Source organism: Platalea leucorodia, assembly GCF_965183815.1.
Source record: "Platalea leucorodia genome assembly, contig: HAP1_HAP1_SCAFFOLD_661, whole genome shotgun sequence".
Classification (NCBI taxonomy): Eukaryota; Metazoa; Chordata; class Aves; order Pelecaniformes; family Threskiornithidae; genus Platalea; species Platalea leucorodia.
In genome coordinates, this window is record NW_028120981.1 from 1 (window position 1) to 15,986 (window position 15,986).

Here is a 15,986-nt window from a genome sequence, read left to right on the forward strand (position 1 = left end):
GGGATTTGGGGGGGAAAAGAGGGAGTTTTGGGGGTTCAGGGGGATTTGGGGGGGGCTTGGGGGGATTTAAGGGGGCTTTGGGGGTACAAGAAGGGGTTTGGGGGGGGATTGGGGGGGCTCAGGGGGGATTTGGGGGGGGATTTGGGGGTCCAGGAAGGGGTTTGGGGGGGGTGGGGGGGCTCAGGGGGGATTTGGGGGGCTGGGGGGGGGGGTCCATTGGGGGAGGGGGATGATGCGGCGGCGGCTCAGGGTGTGGCGCCTGCGGGGGGAGGGGGCAGCCCAGAATGAGGGGGGGGGGGCCAGATTGGGGGGGGGCGGAGGGGTTGTGGGGGGTTTGGGGGGGATAAGGGGGGATTTGGGGGGGATAAGGGGGATTTAGGGGGGATTTGGGGGGGAAAAGGAGGAATTTCAGGGGGATTTGGGGGGGTTGGGGGGGAAAAGAGGAAGTTTTGGGGGTTCAGGGGGATTTAGGGGGGCTTGGGGGGGATTTGGGGGGGTTTGGGGGGGAAAAGGGGGAGTTTTGGGGGTTCAGGGGGATTTGGGGGGGGCTTGGGGGGATTTAAGGGGGCTTTGGGGGTACAAGAAGGGGTTTGGGGGGGGTTGGGGGGGCTCAGGGGGGATTTGGGGGGCTGGGGGGGGGGTTTCCATTGGGGGAGGGGGATGATGCGGCGGCGGCTCAGGGTGTGGCGCCTGCGGGGGGAGGGGGGAGCCCAGAATGAGGGGGGGGGGCCAGATTGGGGGGGGGCGGAGGGGTTGGGGGGGGGTTGGGGGGGATAAGGGGGGATTTAGGGGGGATTGGGGGGGAAAAGGTGGAGTTTTGGGGGTTCAGGGGGATTTAGGGGGGATTTGGGGGGGCTTGGGGGGGAAAATAGGGAGTTTTGGGGCTTCAGGGGGGATTTGGGGGGGATTTGGGGGGGCTTGGGGGGGATTTGAGGGGGATTTGAGGGGGCTTTGGGGGTCCAGGAAGGGGTTGGGGGGGATTTGGGGGGGATTTAGGGGGGATTTAGGGGGGAAAAGGGGGAGGTTTGGGGGTTCAGGGGGATTTGGGGGGGATTTGGGGGGCTCAGGGGGGATTTGGGGGTACAGGAAGGGGTTTGGGGGGGCAGGGGGGATTTGGGGGGCTTTGAGGGGCTTCAGGGGGGCTGAAGGGGGGGTTTGGGGGGGGCTTTGGGGGGGCTCGGGGGGGCTTTTGGGGGTTCATGGGGGATAAAGGGGGGATTTGGGGGTTCAGGGGGATTTGAGGGGGGGTTTGGGGTGCAGGGGGGTTGGGGGGGCCTTGGGGGGGGTTGGGGGTGCGGGGGGGGGGTTGGGGGGGCGGGGGGGGGTTGGGGGTGCAGGGGGGGTTGGGGGTGCGGGGGGTTGGGGGGGCTTTGGGGGGGGTTGGGGGGGCTTTGGGGGGGGTTGGGGGTGCGGGGGGGGGTTGGGGGGCGCTCACTCTTTGCCCTCCTCGTCGATGTCGTCCACTTCGTACCTGGGGGGGGCCCCAAAAAAGAGGGGGGGTCAGGGAGGGGGAGGGGAAGGGGGGGGCAGGGGCCGTTTGGGGGGGGTGGGGGGGTTGGGGGGGCGGGGTTTGGGGTGCGGGGGGGTTGGGTGCCAGATTTTAGGGTGCAGGGGGAAGGTTTTGGGGTGCAAGGGGGGGGATTTGGGGCGCGGGGGGGATTTGGGGCACGGGGGTGGGGTTTGGGGCGCGGGGGCGGGGTTTCGGGGCGGGGGTGGGGTTTTGGGGTGCAGGGGTGGGGTTTGGGGCGTGGGGGCGGGGCTGCGGGCACGGGGGCGGGGTTTGGGGGCGCAGGGGCGGGGTTTCAGGGCACAGAGGTGGGGCGGGGGCGGGGTTGGGGGCGCAGGGGCGGGGCTGGGGGCGGGGTTTTGGGGTGCGGGGTTTGGGGGCGCAGGGGCGGGGTTTGGGAGTGCGGGGGCGGGGCTGGGGGCACAGGGGCGGGGCTGGGGGGACGCGGGGGCGGGGTTTCAGGGGGCAGGGGGCGGGGTTTGGGGGCACAGAGGCGGGGTTTGGGGGCACAGAGGCGGGGTCTGGGGGCGGGGGGCGGGGTCTGGGGTGGGGGGCGGGGTCTGGGGGCACGGAGGCGGGGTCTGGGGGCGCGGGGGGGCGGGGCTGGGGGCGGGGCGCGGGGCACCCACTTGTTGGCGGGGTGGCTGTAGCTGACGACCTCGGCCAGGATCCACTGCTCGTCCCCCTCCAGCGCCTTCACCCGCGCGGCCACCTTGTCCCCGGGCCGGGCCACGTAGTCCCCGGCCGCCGGCACCGCCCCGCACAGCGGCGGCGGCCTGCAGGGGGCGTCAGCCCCGCCCCCGCCCCGCCCCATCCCCCCCTTGGGCCCCACAGCGCCCACCCTGCCCCACATCCCCCCCCTTGGGCCCCACAGCACCGCCCCATAGCACCCACCCCACCCCACATCTCCCCCCCTTGGGCCCCACAGCACCGCCCCATAGCGCCCACCCTGCCCCACATCCCCCCCCTTGGGCCCCACCCTGCCCCACATCTCATCCCTGTGCCCCACATCTCCCCCTTGGGCCCCACAGCACCGCCCCATAGCGCCCACCCTGCCCCACATCTCCCCCTTGGGCCCCACAGCACCACCCCATAGCGCCCACCCTGCCCCACATCTCCCCTCCTTGGGCCCCACAGCGCCCACCCTGCCCCACATCCCCGCCCTTGGGCCCCACAGCACCGCCCCATAGCACCCACCCTGCCCCCCATCCCCCTCTTGAGCCCCACATAGATCCCAGCCCCACACCTCCTGCCCCACAGCCCCCTGCCCCACGGCTCCCAGCCCCCACGGCTCCCAGCCCCCATGGATCCCTGCCCCACAGCTTCCAGCCCCATAGATCCCAGCCCCACGGCTCCCCACCCCCACAGCTCCCCACCCCCACGGCCCCCTGCCCCACACCTCCCGCCCCACGGCCCCCTCCCCCACGGCCCCCTCCCCCACGGCTCCCCTGCCCCCATGGCCCCCTGCCCCACGGCCCCCTGCCCCACGGCTCCCCACCCCACGGCTCCCTGCCCCCATGGATCCCAGCCCCACGGCTCCTGCCCCACAGCTCTGTGCCCCCATAGATCCCAGCCCCACAGCTCCCCACCCCCACGGCTCCCAGCCCCACAGCTCCAGCCCCATGGCCCCTGCCCCACACCTCCTGCCCCACAGTCCCCCGCCCCATGGCTCCCCGCCCCATGGCTCCCCGCCCCCCCGTGGCCCCGCCCCCCGTGGCCCCGCCCTCACTTCTCGCCGGGCTTGCCGATCCAGAGGGGCAGCGTCATGGCCGACTGCTGCAGCAGCGTCATCAGCACCCCCCGCCGCATCGTCTTGCGCGGGGGCTCCGCCTCGCTGTAGATCCCCGCGATCTTGGCCGCTGCCGGCGGGGGGAGGGGCGCGTGAGGCCACGCCCCCTCCCCCCGAGGCCCCGCCCCCTCCCCCCGAGGCCCCGCCCCCTCCCCCCGAGGCCCCGCCCCCTACCGATGCGCCGCTCCTCCAGCAGGGATTTGATCTCCGCGATCTTGTCCAGGGCCTTGCGCAGGATGCTGCGGGGGAGGGGCGCCACCAGGGGGGGGGGGCGGAAACGCCCCCGGCGAAATTTTGAAAACGCCATTGAAATTGGAATTGAGCAACTTAAAATTAAAAAATCCCAAGCGCTTTGACGTTTAAAACCTTAAAAATTCAAAAATTTGAAAGGCTTCAAAGTCAAACAACTCAAAAACTTAAAAACTCTTAAAAATTCCAAATGCTTTGGAATTTAAAAGCTTAAAAATTTAAAAATCCTAAACACTTTGACATTTAAAAACTTAAAAATTCAAAATTTCCAAGCACTTTGGTATTGAAAAACTTAAAACATCAAAAATTCCAAACAATTTGGCATTTAAACACTTAAAAATTCAAAAATTTGAAATGCTTCAAAGTTAAACAATTTAAAAACTTAAAAATTCCAAATGCTTTGGAATTTAAAAACTTTAAAAATGGAAAAATTCTAAACACTTTGACATTTAAAAACTTAAAAATTCAAAAATTCCAAGCATTTTGGAATTTAAACACTTAAAAATTTAAAAATTCCAAAGTGGAATTTAAAAACTTAAAAACTCAAGAATTCCAAATGCTTCAAAATTAAAAAACTTTAAAACTTAGAAACTTAAAAACTCCAAATGCTTTGGAATTTAAAAACTTTTAAAAAATAAAAATTCCAAACAATTTAGAATTTGAAAACTTAAAATTTCAAAAATTCAAAGCACTTTGACATTTAAAAACTTAAAAATTCAAAAATTCCAAACGCTTTAAAATTAAAAATTAAAAATTAAAAATTCCAAACACCTTGAAATTCCAAACACTTCCAAATTCCAAAATTCCAAACCACTTCCAAATTCCAAAATTCCAAACCACTTCCAAATTTCAAATTTCCAAGCCACTTCCAAATTTCAAATTTCCAAGCCACTTCCAAATTCAAAAATTCCAAACCACTTCCAAATTCCAAAATTCCAAACTACTTCCAAATTTCAAAATTCCAAACCACTTCCAAATTCCAAAATTCCAAACCACACCAAAAATCAGAATTTGGTAGTCAGAAAGTAAAAGGGAAAAACAAAGAGAAAAAGGCAAAACCGAAGAGAACAATGGAAAAATAAAAATTTCAAACTTCAAAAATTTTACACCCCAAAAATGAAAGTGTAAAGTTTCAAAACTGGAGCTTAAAATTTAAAACTTAAAATTTAAAACTTAAATTGAAACCTTGAAGTGGTAAACTGGGCAGTCGAAACTCAAAAGCGTGATGGGAAATTCAAAATTCTCACTTTCAAAGTTAAAAATTTAAAATTAAAATTGAAATTACCCATTTAAAATTTTTAATTCTGAATTTAAAGCAAAATTTTGAAGTTGAAAAGTGAAAGTTCAGAATTAAAAGCTTAAAAGCTTGAAATGGAAGAAGAAAAAAGGAAAAAAAGGGCAGAAACAATAAATTTTAAAAAAATGGGAACAAAATAAACACAAAAAAGGAAAAAATTAAACGGAAAACACAGAAAAAACAGAAAAAGGGGGGAAAAAAGGAAAAAAGGGGAAAAGGGAGAAAATGGAAAAGGGGGGGAGGGGAAATGGGGCAAAAAGGCCCAGAAAGGGGAGGCGGGGGAGGGGCTTTGGGCCGTAAATTGGGGGGAATTTGGGGGGGAAAAGGGGGATTTGGGGTAAAACTGGAGATTTGGAATGAAAAATTTTGGAGGAAGGAGAATTTGGGGGTAAAAATGGGGATTGGGGGGTGAAAAGGGGGGATTTTGTGTTGAAAAGGGGAATTTGGGGGTGAAAAGGGGGAATTTGGGGTGAAAAAGTGGAGAATTGGGGTGAAAAAGTGGAGAATTTGGGGCAAAAAGGGGAGAATTTGGGGCAAAAAGGGGAGAATTTGGGGCAAAAAGGGGAGAATTTGGGGCAAAAAGGGGAGAATTTGGGGCAAAAAGGGGAGAATTTTGTGGGGGAAGAGACAGGTTTGGGGCTAAAAACAGGGATTTGGGAGAGAATTGGGGTTAAAAATGGGGATTTTGGGGGGTAAAGGGACGGATTTTGAGGTGAAAATGGGGATTTGGGGGGGGAAGGGGGGATTTTGCGTTAAAAAGGAGGATTTGGGGGTGAAAAGGGGGAATTTGGGGGGAAAAAGGTGGGATTTGGGGGGAAAAAGGGTTTTTTTTGTGGGGAAAGAGATGGGGTTGGGGGCTAAAAAGCGGGATTTTGGGGTAAAAACGGGGAATTTGGGGGTGAAAATGAGGAATTTTGGGGGTAAAAGGGACGGATTTTGAGGTGAAAACGTAGGATTTTGCATTAAAAAGGGGAATTTTGTGGGGAAAGAGCTGGGTTTGGGGCTAAAAATGGGGATTTTGGGGGTAAAACGGGGGTTTAGGGGGGAATTGGGGTTAAAAATGTGGATTTGGGGGTGAAAAACGGGAATTTGGGGGTGAAAAAGGGGAATTTGAGGGTGAAAAAGGATGGATTTTGAGGTGAAAATGGGGGGATTTTGTGTTAAAAAGGAGGATTTGGGGCTGAAAAGGGGAATTTTGGGGGAAAAAAGGTGGGATTTGGGGGCAAAAAGGGTTTTTTTGTGGGGAAGGAGATGGGGTTGGGGGCTAAGAAGCGGGATTTTGGGGTAAAAATGGGGAATTTGGGGGTGAAAAAAGGAATTTGGGGGTTAAGGGATGGATTTTGAGGTGAAAATGGGAATTTGGGGGGTGAAAAGGGACGGATTTTGAGGTGAAAACGGGGAATTTTGCGTTAAAAAGGGGAATTTTGTGGGGAAAGAGCTGGGTTTGGGGCTAAAAACGGGGATTTGGGGGGTAAAAGGGGGATTTGGGGTTAAAAATGGGGATTTATGAATGAAAAATGGGGGTTTGGGGGGCAAAAGGGATGGATTTTGAGGTGAAAGTGGGGGGTTTGAGGTGAAAAGGGGGGATTTCGGGGTGAAAATGGAGGATTTTGGGGTGAAAATGGAGGATTTGGGGGGCGAAAAAAGGCGGGTGGGTGTTAAAAACGTGCTTTTTGCGAGGGAAGAGGGGGGGCGGGGGGGCTTCAAACTGAAAATTTGGGGTGAAAACCAAGGGGTTTTGACGTTTTTAACCTACTTGCACTCGGCTTCGGCGTCGGCCTTGGCGGTGGTGTAGAGCCCCCGCAGCTTGGTCCGGTAATAGGGGGAGACTGGGGGGGGGCGGGGGGGGGCTGAGGGGGGCCCAACCCCCCCGAAACCCCCCCCCAAAAAATAAAACAAACCACCTCCCCCCCCCGCTTCACCCCCTCACTTTTATTCTCCGTTTGCATTCGCTCGTGGGTTTTCTGGATGTTGACCAGGTTGTGCTCGCTGCGGGACCGCTCCTCCTGCCGGCGGCGGGGCGGGAAAGGCGGTGAGGGGCGGAGGGGGGAGGCAAAAAAAGGCCAAAAAAGGGGGAATAAGGGTTTTTTTTTTAATTTTTTCCCCCACCTGCGTCTGTTTGATGAGTTGGTGCAGCTCCCCCAGCAGCTCCGCGATGCGGGAATCGGCTGAAACCAGCGCCATGGCGGCGGCTTCTGAGGGGAGAAGCGACCGGTAGCGGCGCTGAGGGGGGAGAAGGGGGCGGCGGCACAAAATGGCGGCGGCACAAAATGGCGGCGGCTCCCTCAGGGCGGGAGGGGGGGAACCACAAAATGGCGGCGGCGGGGCGCCGCGCTGCCCGCTGGGAGTTGTAGTCCCCGCGTTCCTATTGGCCCGCTCGCCCCCCCCCCCGGCGCCGCTTCTCATTGGTTGGCGCCGCTTAGCCCCCGCCTCCCCCGCTCTTGGGGATGGGGTCACGTGTGTCGGGGTCACGTGGGCGCTGGGGGTCATATGACCCGCAGTCATGGCGGAGGAGGAGCCGCTGCTGCCGGGTGAGAGCCCCGGACCCGCAGCCGGGCCCCTGCCCCATAGCGCGCCCCACAGCCGGGCCCCTGCCCCATAGCGCGCCCCACAGCCGGGCCCCTGCCCCACAACCGGATCCCCGGCCCCACAACCGGATCCCCGGCCCCACAACCGGATCCGAGCCCCATCACTAGTCCCCAGCCCCATAACTGGCCCCCAGCCCCACAACCAGCCCCACAACCAGCCCCATAACCGGCCCCCAGCCCCATAACTGGTCCCCCACCCCACAACCTGCCCCACAACCTGTCCCCAGCCCCATAACTTGTTCCTAGACCCACAACCAGCCCCATAACCGGCCCCCAGCCCCACATCAGCCCCATAACTTGTTTCTAGACCCATAACCAGCCCCACAGCCGGCCGTCAGACCCATAACCAGCCCCATAACCAGCCCCCAGCCCCATAACCTGCCCCATAACCGGCCCCATAACCAGCCCCCAGCCCCATAACCTGTTCCTAGACCCACACTGGCCCCACAACCTGCCCCATAACCTGCCCCCAGCCCCACAGCCTGCCCTACCACTGGCCCCTGCCCCACATCAGCCCCATAACCAGCCCCACAGCCTGCCCCCAGCCCCATAACTGGCCCCCAGCCCCACAACCACCTCCCAGCCCCATAACCTTCCCCCAGCCCCATAGCCAGCCCCATAACTGGCCCCCAGCCCCACAACCAGCCCCATAACCTGCCCCATAACTGGCCCCCAGCCCCATAACTGGCCCCCAGCCCCATAACCTTCCCCCAGCCCCATAGCCAGCCCCATAACTGGCCCCCAGCCCCACAACCAGCCCCACAACCACCTCCCAGCCCCACAACTGGCCCCCAGCCCCATAACCTTCCCCCAGCCCCACAACCAGCCCCATAACCGGCCCCCAGCCCCATAACCAGCCCCCAGCCCCATAGCCAGCCCCATAACCAGCCCCCAGCCCCACAACCAGCCCCATAGCCAGCCCCACAACCACCCCCCAGCGCCCCGCTCACCCCTCCCCCCCCCACAGCCGAGGAGCCTCCCCCTCCCCCGCCGCCGCCGCCCAGCCCCCACTGGAGGAACGGAGCCGCCTTCTGGTGAGGGCCCCGCCCCCCCGCCCCCGCCCCATCGATCCCGCCCCATAGATCCCGCCCCACAGATTCCCCTCCCCCCCCCCCCCCCCAGGATCCTGGGCCTCTGCAACAACCTCCCCTACGTGGTGATGCTCAGCGCCGCCCGCGACATCCTGGAGCCCCGCCAGGGGGCGCTGGTGGGTCCCCGCGCCGCCCCTCCCCCACCCGCCCCTCCCCCACCCCCCCTCTGCCCCTCCCCCACCCGTCTTGTTCTGCCCCTCCCCCCCCCACAGGCGCCGCCCCACGGGAACGGCTCCCGCTACAACTGCAACCCCGTCTCCACTGGGGTGAGGGGGCGGGGCTTGGGGGGCGGGGCTTGGGGGGGCGGGGCTTGGGGGGGCGGGGCTGGGTGGGGGAGGGGCCGTTCTGTGGGGCTGCCCCATAGCGGGGGGGTGGGGGCGGGATGGGCGCTGTGGGGCTGCCCCGTGGGGGGGGGGGGGGGGGCGGCCCCTCGCCCCCCTGGGGCCCCGCCCTGATCTATGGGGCACCCCCCCGATCTGTGGGGCTGCCCCCCAACCTGTGGGGCTACCCCCCATCCATGGGTCACCCCCCGAATCTATGGGTCACCCCCTTTCTCTATGGGTCTGCCCCCCAACTTGGGGGGCTGCCCCCCAACTTATGGGTTGCCCCCCATCTGTGGGTCCCCCCCCAAATCTATGGGTCCCCCCCAAATCTATGGGTCACCCCTTCTCCCCTTGGCTCCCCCCCGCCCCAATCTATGGGTCACCCCCCAAATCTATGGGTCTGCCCCCCAACTTGGGGGGCTGCCCCCCAACCTATGGGCCGCCCCCCATCCGTGGGTCCCCCCCAAATCTATGGGTCCCCCCTTCTCCCCATGGCTGCCCCCCACCCCAATCTATGGGTCACCCCCCAAATCTATGGGTCTGCCCCCCAACTTGGGGGGCTGCCCCCCAACTTATGGGTCGCCCCCCATCCGTGGGTCCCCCCCCAAATCTGTGGGTCCCCCCCAAATCTATGGGTCCCCCCTTCTCCCCATGGCCCCGCCCCCAGTCTATGGGTCACCCCCTTTCTGGGTCTGCCCCCCAACTTGGGGGGCTGCCCCCCAACTTATGGGTCGCCCCCCATCCGTGGGGCGCGGCAGGCGGTGCTGCTGGCCGACATCCTCCCCACGCTGCTCATCAAGCTGCTGGCGCCTTTCTTCGTCCACCTCCTGCCCTACAAGTAAGCGGGGGGGGGGGGGGGGGCAAAATCTATGGGGCAGGAGTTGGGGGGCCCGCCCCGAACGTGTGGGTCACCCCCCCCCCCCCGTCCTCGCCCCACAGCTCGCGGGTGATCGTCGCCGCCCTCTGCGCCTGGGGCAGCTTCGCCTTGGTGGCCTCGGCCGCCGACATGGCCGCCAGCTTAGGGGGTGCGTGTGGGGCAGGGGGCGGGGGGCGGGCGCCGTGGGGCTGAGGCTGACGCGGGGGGCTGGCCCCACAGGCGTGGTGTTGGCCAGCGCCGCCTCGGGGCTGGGGGAGGTCACCTTCCTGGCGCTCGCCGCCCGCTACCCCAGGTACGGGGGGCGCCGTGGGGCTGGGGGGCGCCGTGGGGCTGGGGGATGCTATGGGGCTGGGGGGCGATGTGGGGCTGGGGGATGCTATGGGGCTGGGGGGCGATGTGGGGCTGGGGGATGCTATGGGGCTGGGGGGCGATGTGGGGCTGGGGGATGCTATGGGGGGCTGGGGGTGGTTGTGGGGCTGGAGGGCGATGTGGGGGTGGGGGGCTGCTATGGGGCTGGGGGGCGATGTGGGGCTGGGGGGGGCCGTGGGGCTGGGGAGTCGCTATGGGGGTGGGGGGCTGCTATGGGGCTGGGGGTGGTTGTGGGGCTGGAGGGTGATGTGGGGCTGGGGGGCTGCTATGGGGCTGGGGGGCGATGTGGGGCTGGGGGATGCTATGGGGGGCTGGGGGTGGTTGGGGGGGGGGGCGCCACTGCTGGGTGCATGGGGGGCGATGTGGGGCGGGGCCGTGGGGCGGGGCTATGGGGCGGGGCCGTGGGGCGGGGCCGTGGGGCGGGGCTGTGGGGCGGGGCCGTGGGGCGGGGCCGTGGGGCGGGGCTGTGGGGCGGGGCTGTGGGGCGGGGCCGTGGGGCAGGGCTGTGGGGCGGGGCCGTGGGGCGGGGCTATGGGGCAGGGCTGTGGGGCGGGGCTATGGGGCGGGGCCGTGGGGCGGGGCTATGGGGCAGGGCTATGGGGCGGGGCTATGGGGCGGGGCCGTGGGGCAGGGCCGTGGGGCGGGGCTGTGGGGCGGGGCTATGGGGCGGGGCTGTGGGGCGGGGCTGTGGGGCGGGGCTGTGGGGCGGGGCCGTGGGGCAGGGCTGTGGGGCGGGGCTATGGGGCGGGGCCGTGGGGCGGGGCTATGGGGCAGGGCTATGGGGCGGGGCCGTGGGGCGGGGCCGTGGGGCGGGGCTGTGGGGCGGGGCCGTGGGGCGGGGCTATGGGGCGGGGCCGTGGGGCGGGGCTATGGGGCGGGGCCGTGGGGCGGGGCCGTGGGGCGGGGCTATGGGGCGGGGCCGTGGGGCGGGGCTATGGGGCAGGGCTGTGGGGCGGGGCTATGGGGCGGGGCCGTGGGGCGGGGCTATGGGGCAGGGCTATGGGGCGGGGCTATGGGGCGGGGCCGTGGGGCGGGGCCGTGGGGCGGGGCTGTGGGGCGGGGCCGTGGGGCGGGGCTATGGGGCGGGGCCGTGGGGCGGGGCTATGGGGCGGGGCTGTGGGGCGGGGCCGTGGGGCGGGGCCGTGGGGCGGGGCTATGGGGCAGGGCTATGGGGCGGGGCTATGGGGCGGGGCCGTGGGGCAGGGCCGTGGGGCGGGGCTGTGGGGCGGGGCTATGGGGCGGGGCTGTGGGGCGGGGCTGTGGGGCGGGGCTGTGGGGCGGGGCCGTGGGGCAGGGCTGTGGGGCGGGGCTATGGGGCGGGGCCGTGGGGCGGGGCTATGGGGCAGGGCTATGGGGCGGGGCCGTGGGGCGGGGCCGTGGGGCGGGGCTGTGGGGCGGGGCCGTGGGGCGGGGCTATGGGGCGGGGCCGTGGGGCGGGGCTATGGGGCGGGGCCGTGGGGCGGGGCCGTGGGGCGGGGCTATGGGGCGGGGCCGTGGGGCGGGGCTATGGGGCAGGGCTGTGGGGCGGGGCTATGGGGCGGGGCCGTGGGGCGGGGCTATGGGGCAGGGCTATGGGGCGGGGCCGTGGGGCGGGGCCGTGGGGCGGGGCCGTGGGGCGGGGCTATGGGGCGGGGCCGTGGGGCGGGGCTATGGGGCGGGGCTGTGGGGCGGGGCCGTGGGGCGGGGCCGTGGGGCGGGGCTATGGGGCAGCCTCCCCCTCCAGGGCGGGGCTCTCCTGTTGGTCCTCGGGGACGGGGGCGGCGGGGCTGGGCGGGGCCCTGGCCTATGGGGCGCTGCTGCAGGCCGGGCTGCCCCTCCCCCGCGCCCTCCTGCCCGCCCTGGGGCTCCCCCTGCTCACCCTCGGCAGGTGAGGGGGAGGGGCGGGGTGGGGGGAGGGGGCGAGGTGGGGGAGGGGTGGAGGAGGGGGGAGGTGGGGAGGGGAGGGGGAGGGGCGAGGTGGGGGGAGGGGCGGGGGTGGGGGAGGGGGTGGGGGAGGAGCGAGATGGGGGGGCGGGGCGGGGGATGGGAGAGGGGTGGGGTGGGGGAGGGGCGGGGGTGGGGCAGGAGGTGGGGAGGGGCGGGGGGTGGGGGAGGGGCGGGTCAGGGGTCGGGGTGGGGGGGTGGGGGAGGGGCGGGGCAGGGTGGGGCTGGGGCAGGGTGGAGCGAGGTGGGGGGAGGGGGTGGCTCCCAAGGGTCCATGTTGCCGTGGGGCAGAGCCGTGGGTCCCAGAACTTCACAGCGCTGTGGGGCAGAGCCGTGGGGCAGCCCCACGGGCCCTGCCCCCACTGCCCCTCCTCCCTGCCCCATAGCTACTTCTTCCTGCTGGGCCCCCCCCCCGCGCCCCACGGAGCCCCCGCCCCCCGCCGTGGGGCTGACGCCGGGGGAGAAGTGGAGGCTGGCAAAGGTGGGGGCGGGGCGGACGCCAGGGTCCGCTATGGGGCAGGGGGTGGGGGTCCAGGCACTGGGTTCTGTTATGGGGCAGGAGCTGTGGGGCTGGGGCCCGCTATGGGGCAGGGGTTGGGGGCCTCAGATGCTGGGGTCCGCTATGGGGCAGGGATTGGGGTCCGCTATGGGGCAGGAGTTGGGGGGCTGGGGTCCGCTATGGGGCAGGAGTTGGGGGGCTGGGGTCTGCTGTGGGGCAGCAGGGGGGGGCTGGGGTCCGCTATGGGGCAGGGGTTGGGGGGCTGGACATCAGGGCCCGCTATGGGGCAGGAGTTGGGGGGCTGGGGCCCGCTATGGGGCAGGGGTTGGGGGTCCCAGCCGCTGGGGTCCGCTATGGGGCAGGGATTGGGGTCCGCTATGGGGCAGGAGTTGTAGGGCTGGACATCAGGGCCCGCTATGGGGCAGGAGTTGTGGGGCTGGGGCCCGCTATGGGGCAGGGGTTGGGGGTCTGGACATCTGGATCTGTTATGGGAGAGGAGTTGGGGTGTTGAGGCCCGCTATGGGGCAGGGATTGGGGTCCGCTATGGGGCAGGAGTTGTGGGGCTGGGGCCCGCTATGGGGCAGGGGTTGGGGGGCTGGACATCAGGACCCGCTATGGGGCAGCAGGGGGGGGCTGGGGCCCGCTATGGGGCAGGGGTTGGGGGTCCCAGCCGCCGGGGTCCGCTATGGGGTGGGGGAGGGGTGGGGCCCCCCGCTGCTGAGCCCCGCCCCTCCCCCCAGGGCGTCCTGCCCCACGCCGGGCCCTTGGCCCTCGTCTACTTCGCCGAATACTTCATCAACCAGGGGCTGGTGAGCGGCCGTGGGGCGGCCGTGGGGCGGCCGTGGGGCTGGGGGGGATGTGGGGCGGGGGGGGCGGACGCCGTGGGGCTGGGGTGGGAGCTGTGGGGCTGAGGTGGGTGCTGTGGGGCTGAGGTGGGTGCTGTGGGGCAGACGCCGTGGGGCAGGGGTGGGAGCTGTGGGGCTGAGGTGGGTGCTGTGGGGCTGAGGTGGGTGCTGTGGGGCAGACGCCGTGGGGCAGGGGTGGGAGCTGTGGGGCTGAGGTGGGTGCTGTGGGGCAGACGCCGTGGGGCAGGGGTGGGAGCTGTGGGGCTTGAGGTGGTTGGTGTGGGGGAGGTGCTGTGGGGCTGGGGGTCGCCATGGGGCTGGAGTGCTATGGGGCTGAGGTGGGTGCTGTGGGGCAGACGCTGTGGGGCAGGGGTGGGTGCTGTGGGGCAGATTCCATGGGGCTGGGGTGGATGCTATGGGGCAGATTCCATGGGGCTGGGGTGGGAGCTATGGGGTGGGTGCTATGGGGCTGAGGTGGGTGCTGTGGGGCAGACGCTATGGGGCAGGGGTGGGTGCCGTGGGGCAGACGCCGTGGGGCAGAGGCCGTGGGGCAGGGGTGGGTGCTGTGGGGCTGGGGTGAGTGCTGTGGGGCAGACGCCGTGGGGCTGGGGTGGGAGCTATGGGGTGGGTGCTGTGGGGCTGGGGTGGGAGCTGTGGGGCAGAGGCCGTGGGGCAGACGCCGTGGGGCTGGCCTATTGTCGCCCGCCGTGGGTCCAGCCCCACACATTCTCCCTCCGCAGCTGGAGCTCCTCTACTTCCCCGCCTCCGCCCTGACCCACGGCGAGCAGTACCGCTGGTGAGCCCCACAGCCGGGGGGGGGGAGACGTGGGGCGCGCCGTGGGGCGCGCCGTGGGGCAGCCCCACAGCTCCCTGCCCCATAGGTACCAGCTGCTCTACCAGGCCGGCGTCTTCGCCTCCCGCTCGTCCGTCCGCTGCCTCCGCCTGCGCCGCGTCTGGGTCCTCGCCCTCCTGCAGGTAAGGGGAGGGGCCCGAATCAGTGGGGCAGCCCCATAGCCTGCCCCATAGCGTGCCCCATAGCCTGCCCCATGGCCTGCCCCATAGCGTGCCCCGTATCTGGCTCCTCTTCCTCCTGCAGGTAAAGGGAGGGGCCCGAATCAGTGGGGCAGCCCCATAGCCTGCCCCATAGCGTCCCCTATAGCCTGCCCCATAGCCTGCCCCATGGCCTGCCCCATAGCGTGCCCCGTATCTGGCTCCTCTCCCTCCTGCAGGTAAAGGGAGGGGCCCGAATCAGTGGGGCAGCCCCATAGCCTGCCCCATAGCCTGCCCCATAGCCTGCCCCATGGCCTGCCCCATAGCCTGCCCCACACCTGCGCCATATGTGGCTGCTCACCCTCCTGTATGTATAGGGAGGCTTCCAAAGTCAGTGGGGCAGCCCCATAGCCTGCCCCATAGCACGCCCCCCGGCTCCCCCACAGCCTGCCCCACATCTGGTTCCTCAGGCTCCTGCAGGTAAAGGGAGGGGCCCAGAATCAGTGGGGCAGCCCCACAGCCTGCCCCACAAGTGCCCCACGTCTGGCTCCTCCCTCTCCTGCAGGTAAAGGGAGGCTCCCAAAATCAATGGGGCAGCCCCACAGCCTGCCCCATAGCGTGCCCCATGGCCTGCCCCATAGCCTGCCCCATAGCCTGCCCCATATCTGGTTTCTCAGCCTCCTACCTACAAAATAAAGGCTCAAAAATGAGTGGGGCAGCCCCACAGTGCGCCCCACAGCCTGCCCCATAACCTGCCCCATAGCCTGCCCCATAGCCTGCCCCATAGCCTGCCCCATAGCCTGCCCCACGTCTGGTTTCTCCGCCTCCTACGTGTAAAATAAAGGTTCAGGAATCCGTGGGGCAGCCCCACACCCTGCCCCACAGCCTGCCCCACACCCTGCCCCACAGGTGCTGAACGCCCTCGTGCTATTGGTCGCCGTGGCCGTCCCCTTCCTGCCGGGATTGGCCGTCGCCTTCGCCCTGGTGGGGGGGGAGGGCGTGGTGGGGGGCGCGGCCTACGCCAACGCCTTCCTCAACGTGGCCGAAGAGGTGGGTAGAGGGGGGCGGGGAAGGCGTGGGGCAGGCCGTGGGGCAGCCCCCTAAGTGTGGGGCGTGGCCGCAGGCGTCGGCGGAGGGGCGGGAGTTCGCCATGACGGTGGCGGCGCTGGGGGACACGGTGGGGATCGCCCTCTCCGGGGGGGCGGCGCTGGGGGTCCACGATTTCTTCTGTCGACCCGCCTGACCCACGGCGCGACCCACGGCGCGACCCACGGCGCGAGCCACGGCGGCGAAGGGGAGGTACGGGCCCCACGCGGCTCTGCCCCACGGCAGGGGGGGAGGCCCGGGAGCCACGGCGGCGGGGAGAGCTGGGCCCCACGGCTCTGCCCCATGGCGGTGGTGGGGGCACGGGACCCCTGGCTCTGCCCCATAGCGGCGGGGAGATCTGGGACCCACGGCTCTGCCCCATAGCAGCAGGGAGACCTGGGACCCACAGCTCTGCCCCACAGCAGTGGTGGGGGCCTGGGCCCCACAGCTCTGCCCCATAGCGGCGGGGAGATCTGGGCCCCATGGCTCTGCCCCACAGCAGCAGGGAGACCTGGGACCCACAGCTCTGCCCCACAGCAGTGGTGGGGGCCTG

General features: G+C 66.3%; 2 protein-coding genes across 2 annotated transcripts; one reads left to right on the top strand and one right to left on the bottom strand.

Moving 5' to 3' along the window:
* Nucleotides 1–580: 580 nt before the first annotated feature.
* SGF29 (SAGA complex associated factor 29) lies at nt 581–7,126 on the bottom strand (the record flags this gene model as incomplete). The annotated part of the gene is made up of 8 exons (XM_082339284.1): nt 6,952–7,126; nt 6,773–6,848; nt 6,599–6,671; nt 3,471–3,535; nt 3,237–3,366; nt 2,137–2,283; nt 1,436–1,471; nt 581–690 (listed from the first exon to the last, which is right to left on the bottom strand). Coding segments are annotated over exons 1-8 (712 nt in total), but the record flags the coding sequence as incomplete, so codon positions are not given.
* Nucleotides 7,127–7,336: 210 nt separating this feature from the next.
* CLN3 (CLN3 lysosomal/endosomal transmembrane protein, battenin) lies at nt 7,337–15,712 on the top strand. Its single transcript, XM_082339285.1, is given in 15 exon segments — nt 7,337–7,373; nt 8,398–8,464; nt 8,553–8,637; nt 8,734–8,787; nt 9,603–9,682; nt 9,784–9,869; nt 9,941–10,013; nt 11,814–11,957; nt 12,400–12,415; nt 12,417–12,494; nt 13,253–13,321; nt 14,098–14,153; nt 14,239–14,332; nt 15,257–15,397; nt 15,471–15,712. Coding segments are annotated over 15 exon segments (1,191 nt in total). The 5' UTR covers nt 7,337–7,345; the 3' UTR covers nt 15,591–15,712.
* The last annotated feature ends 274 nt before the right edge of the window (nt 15,713–15,986 follow it).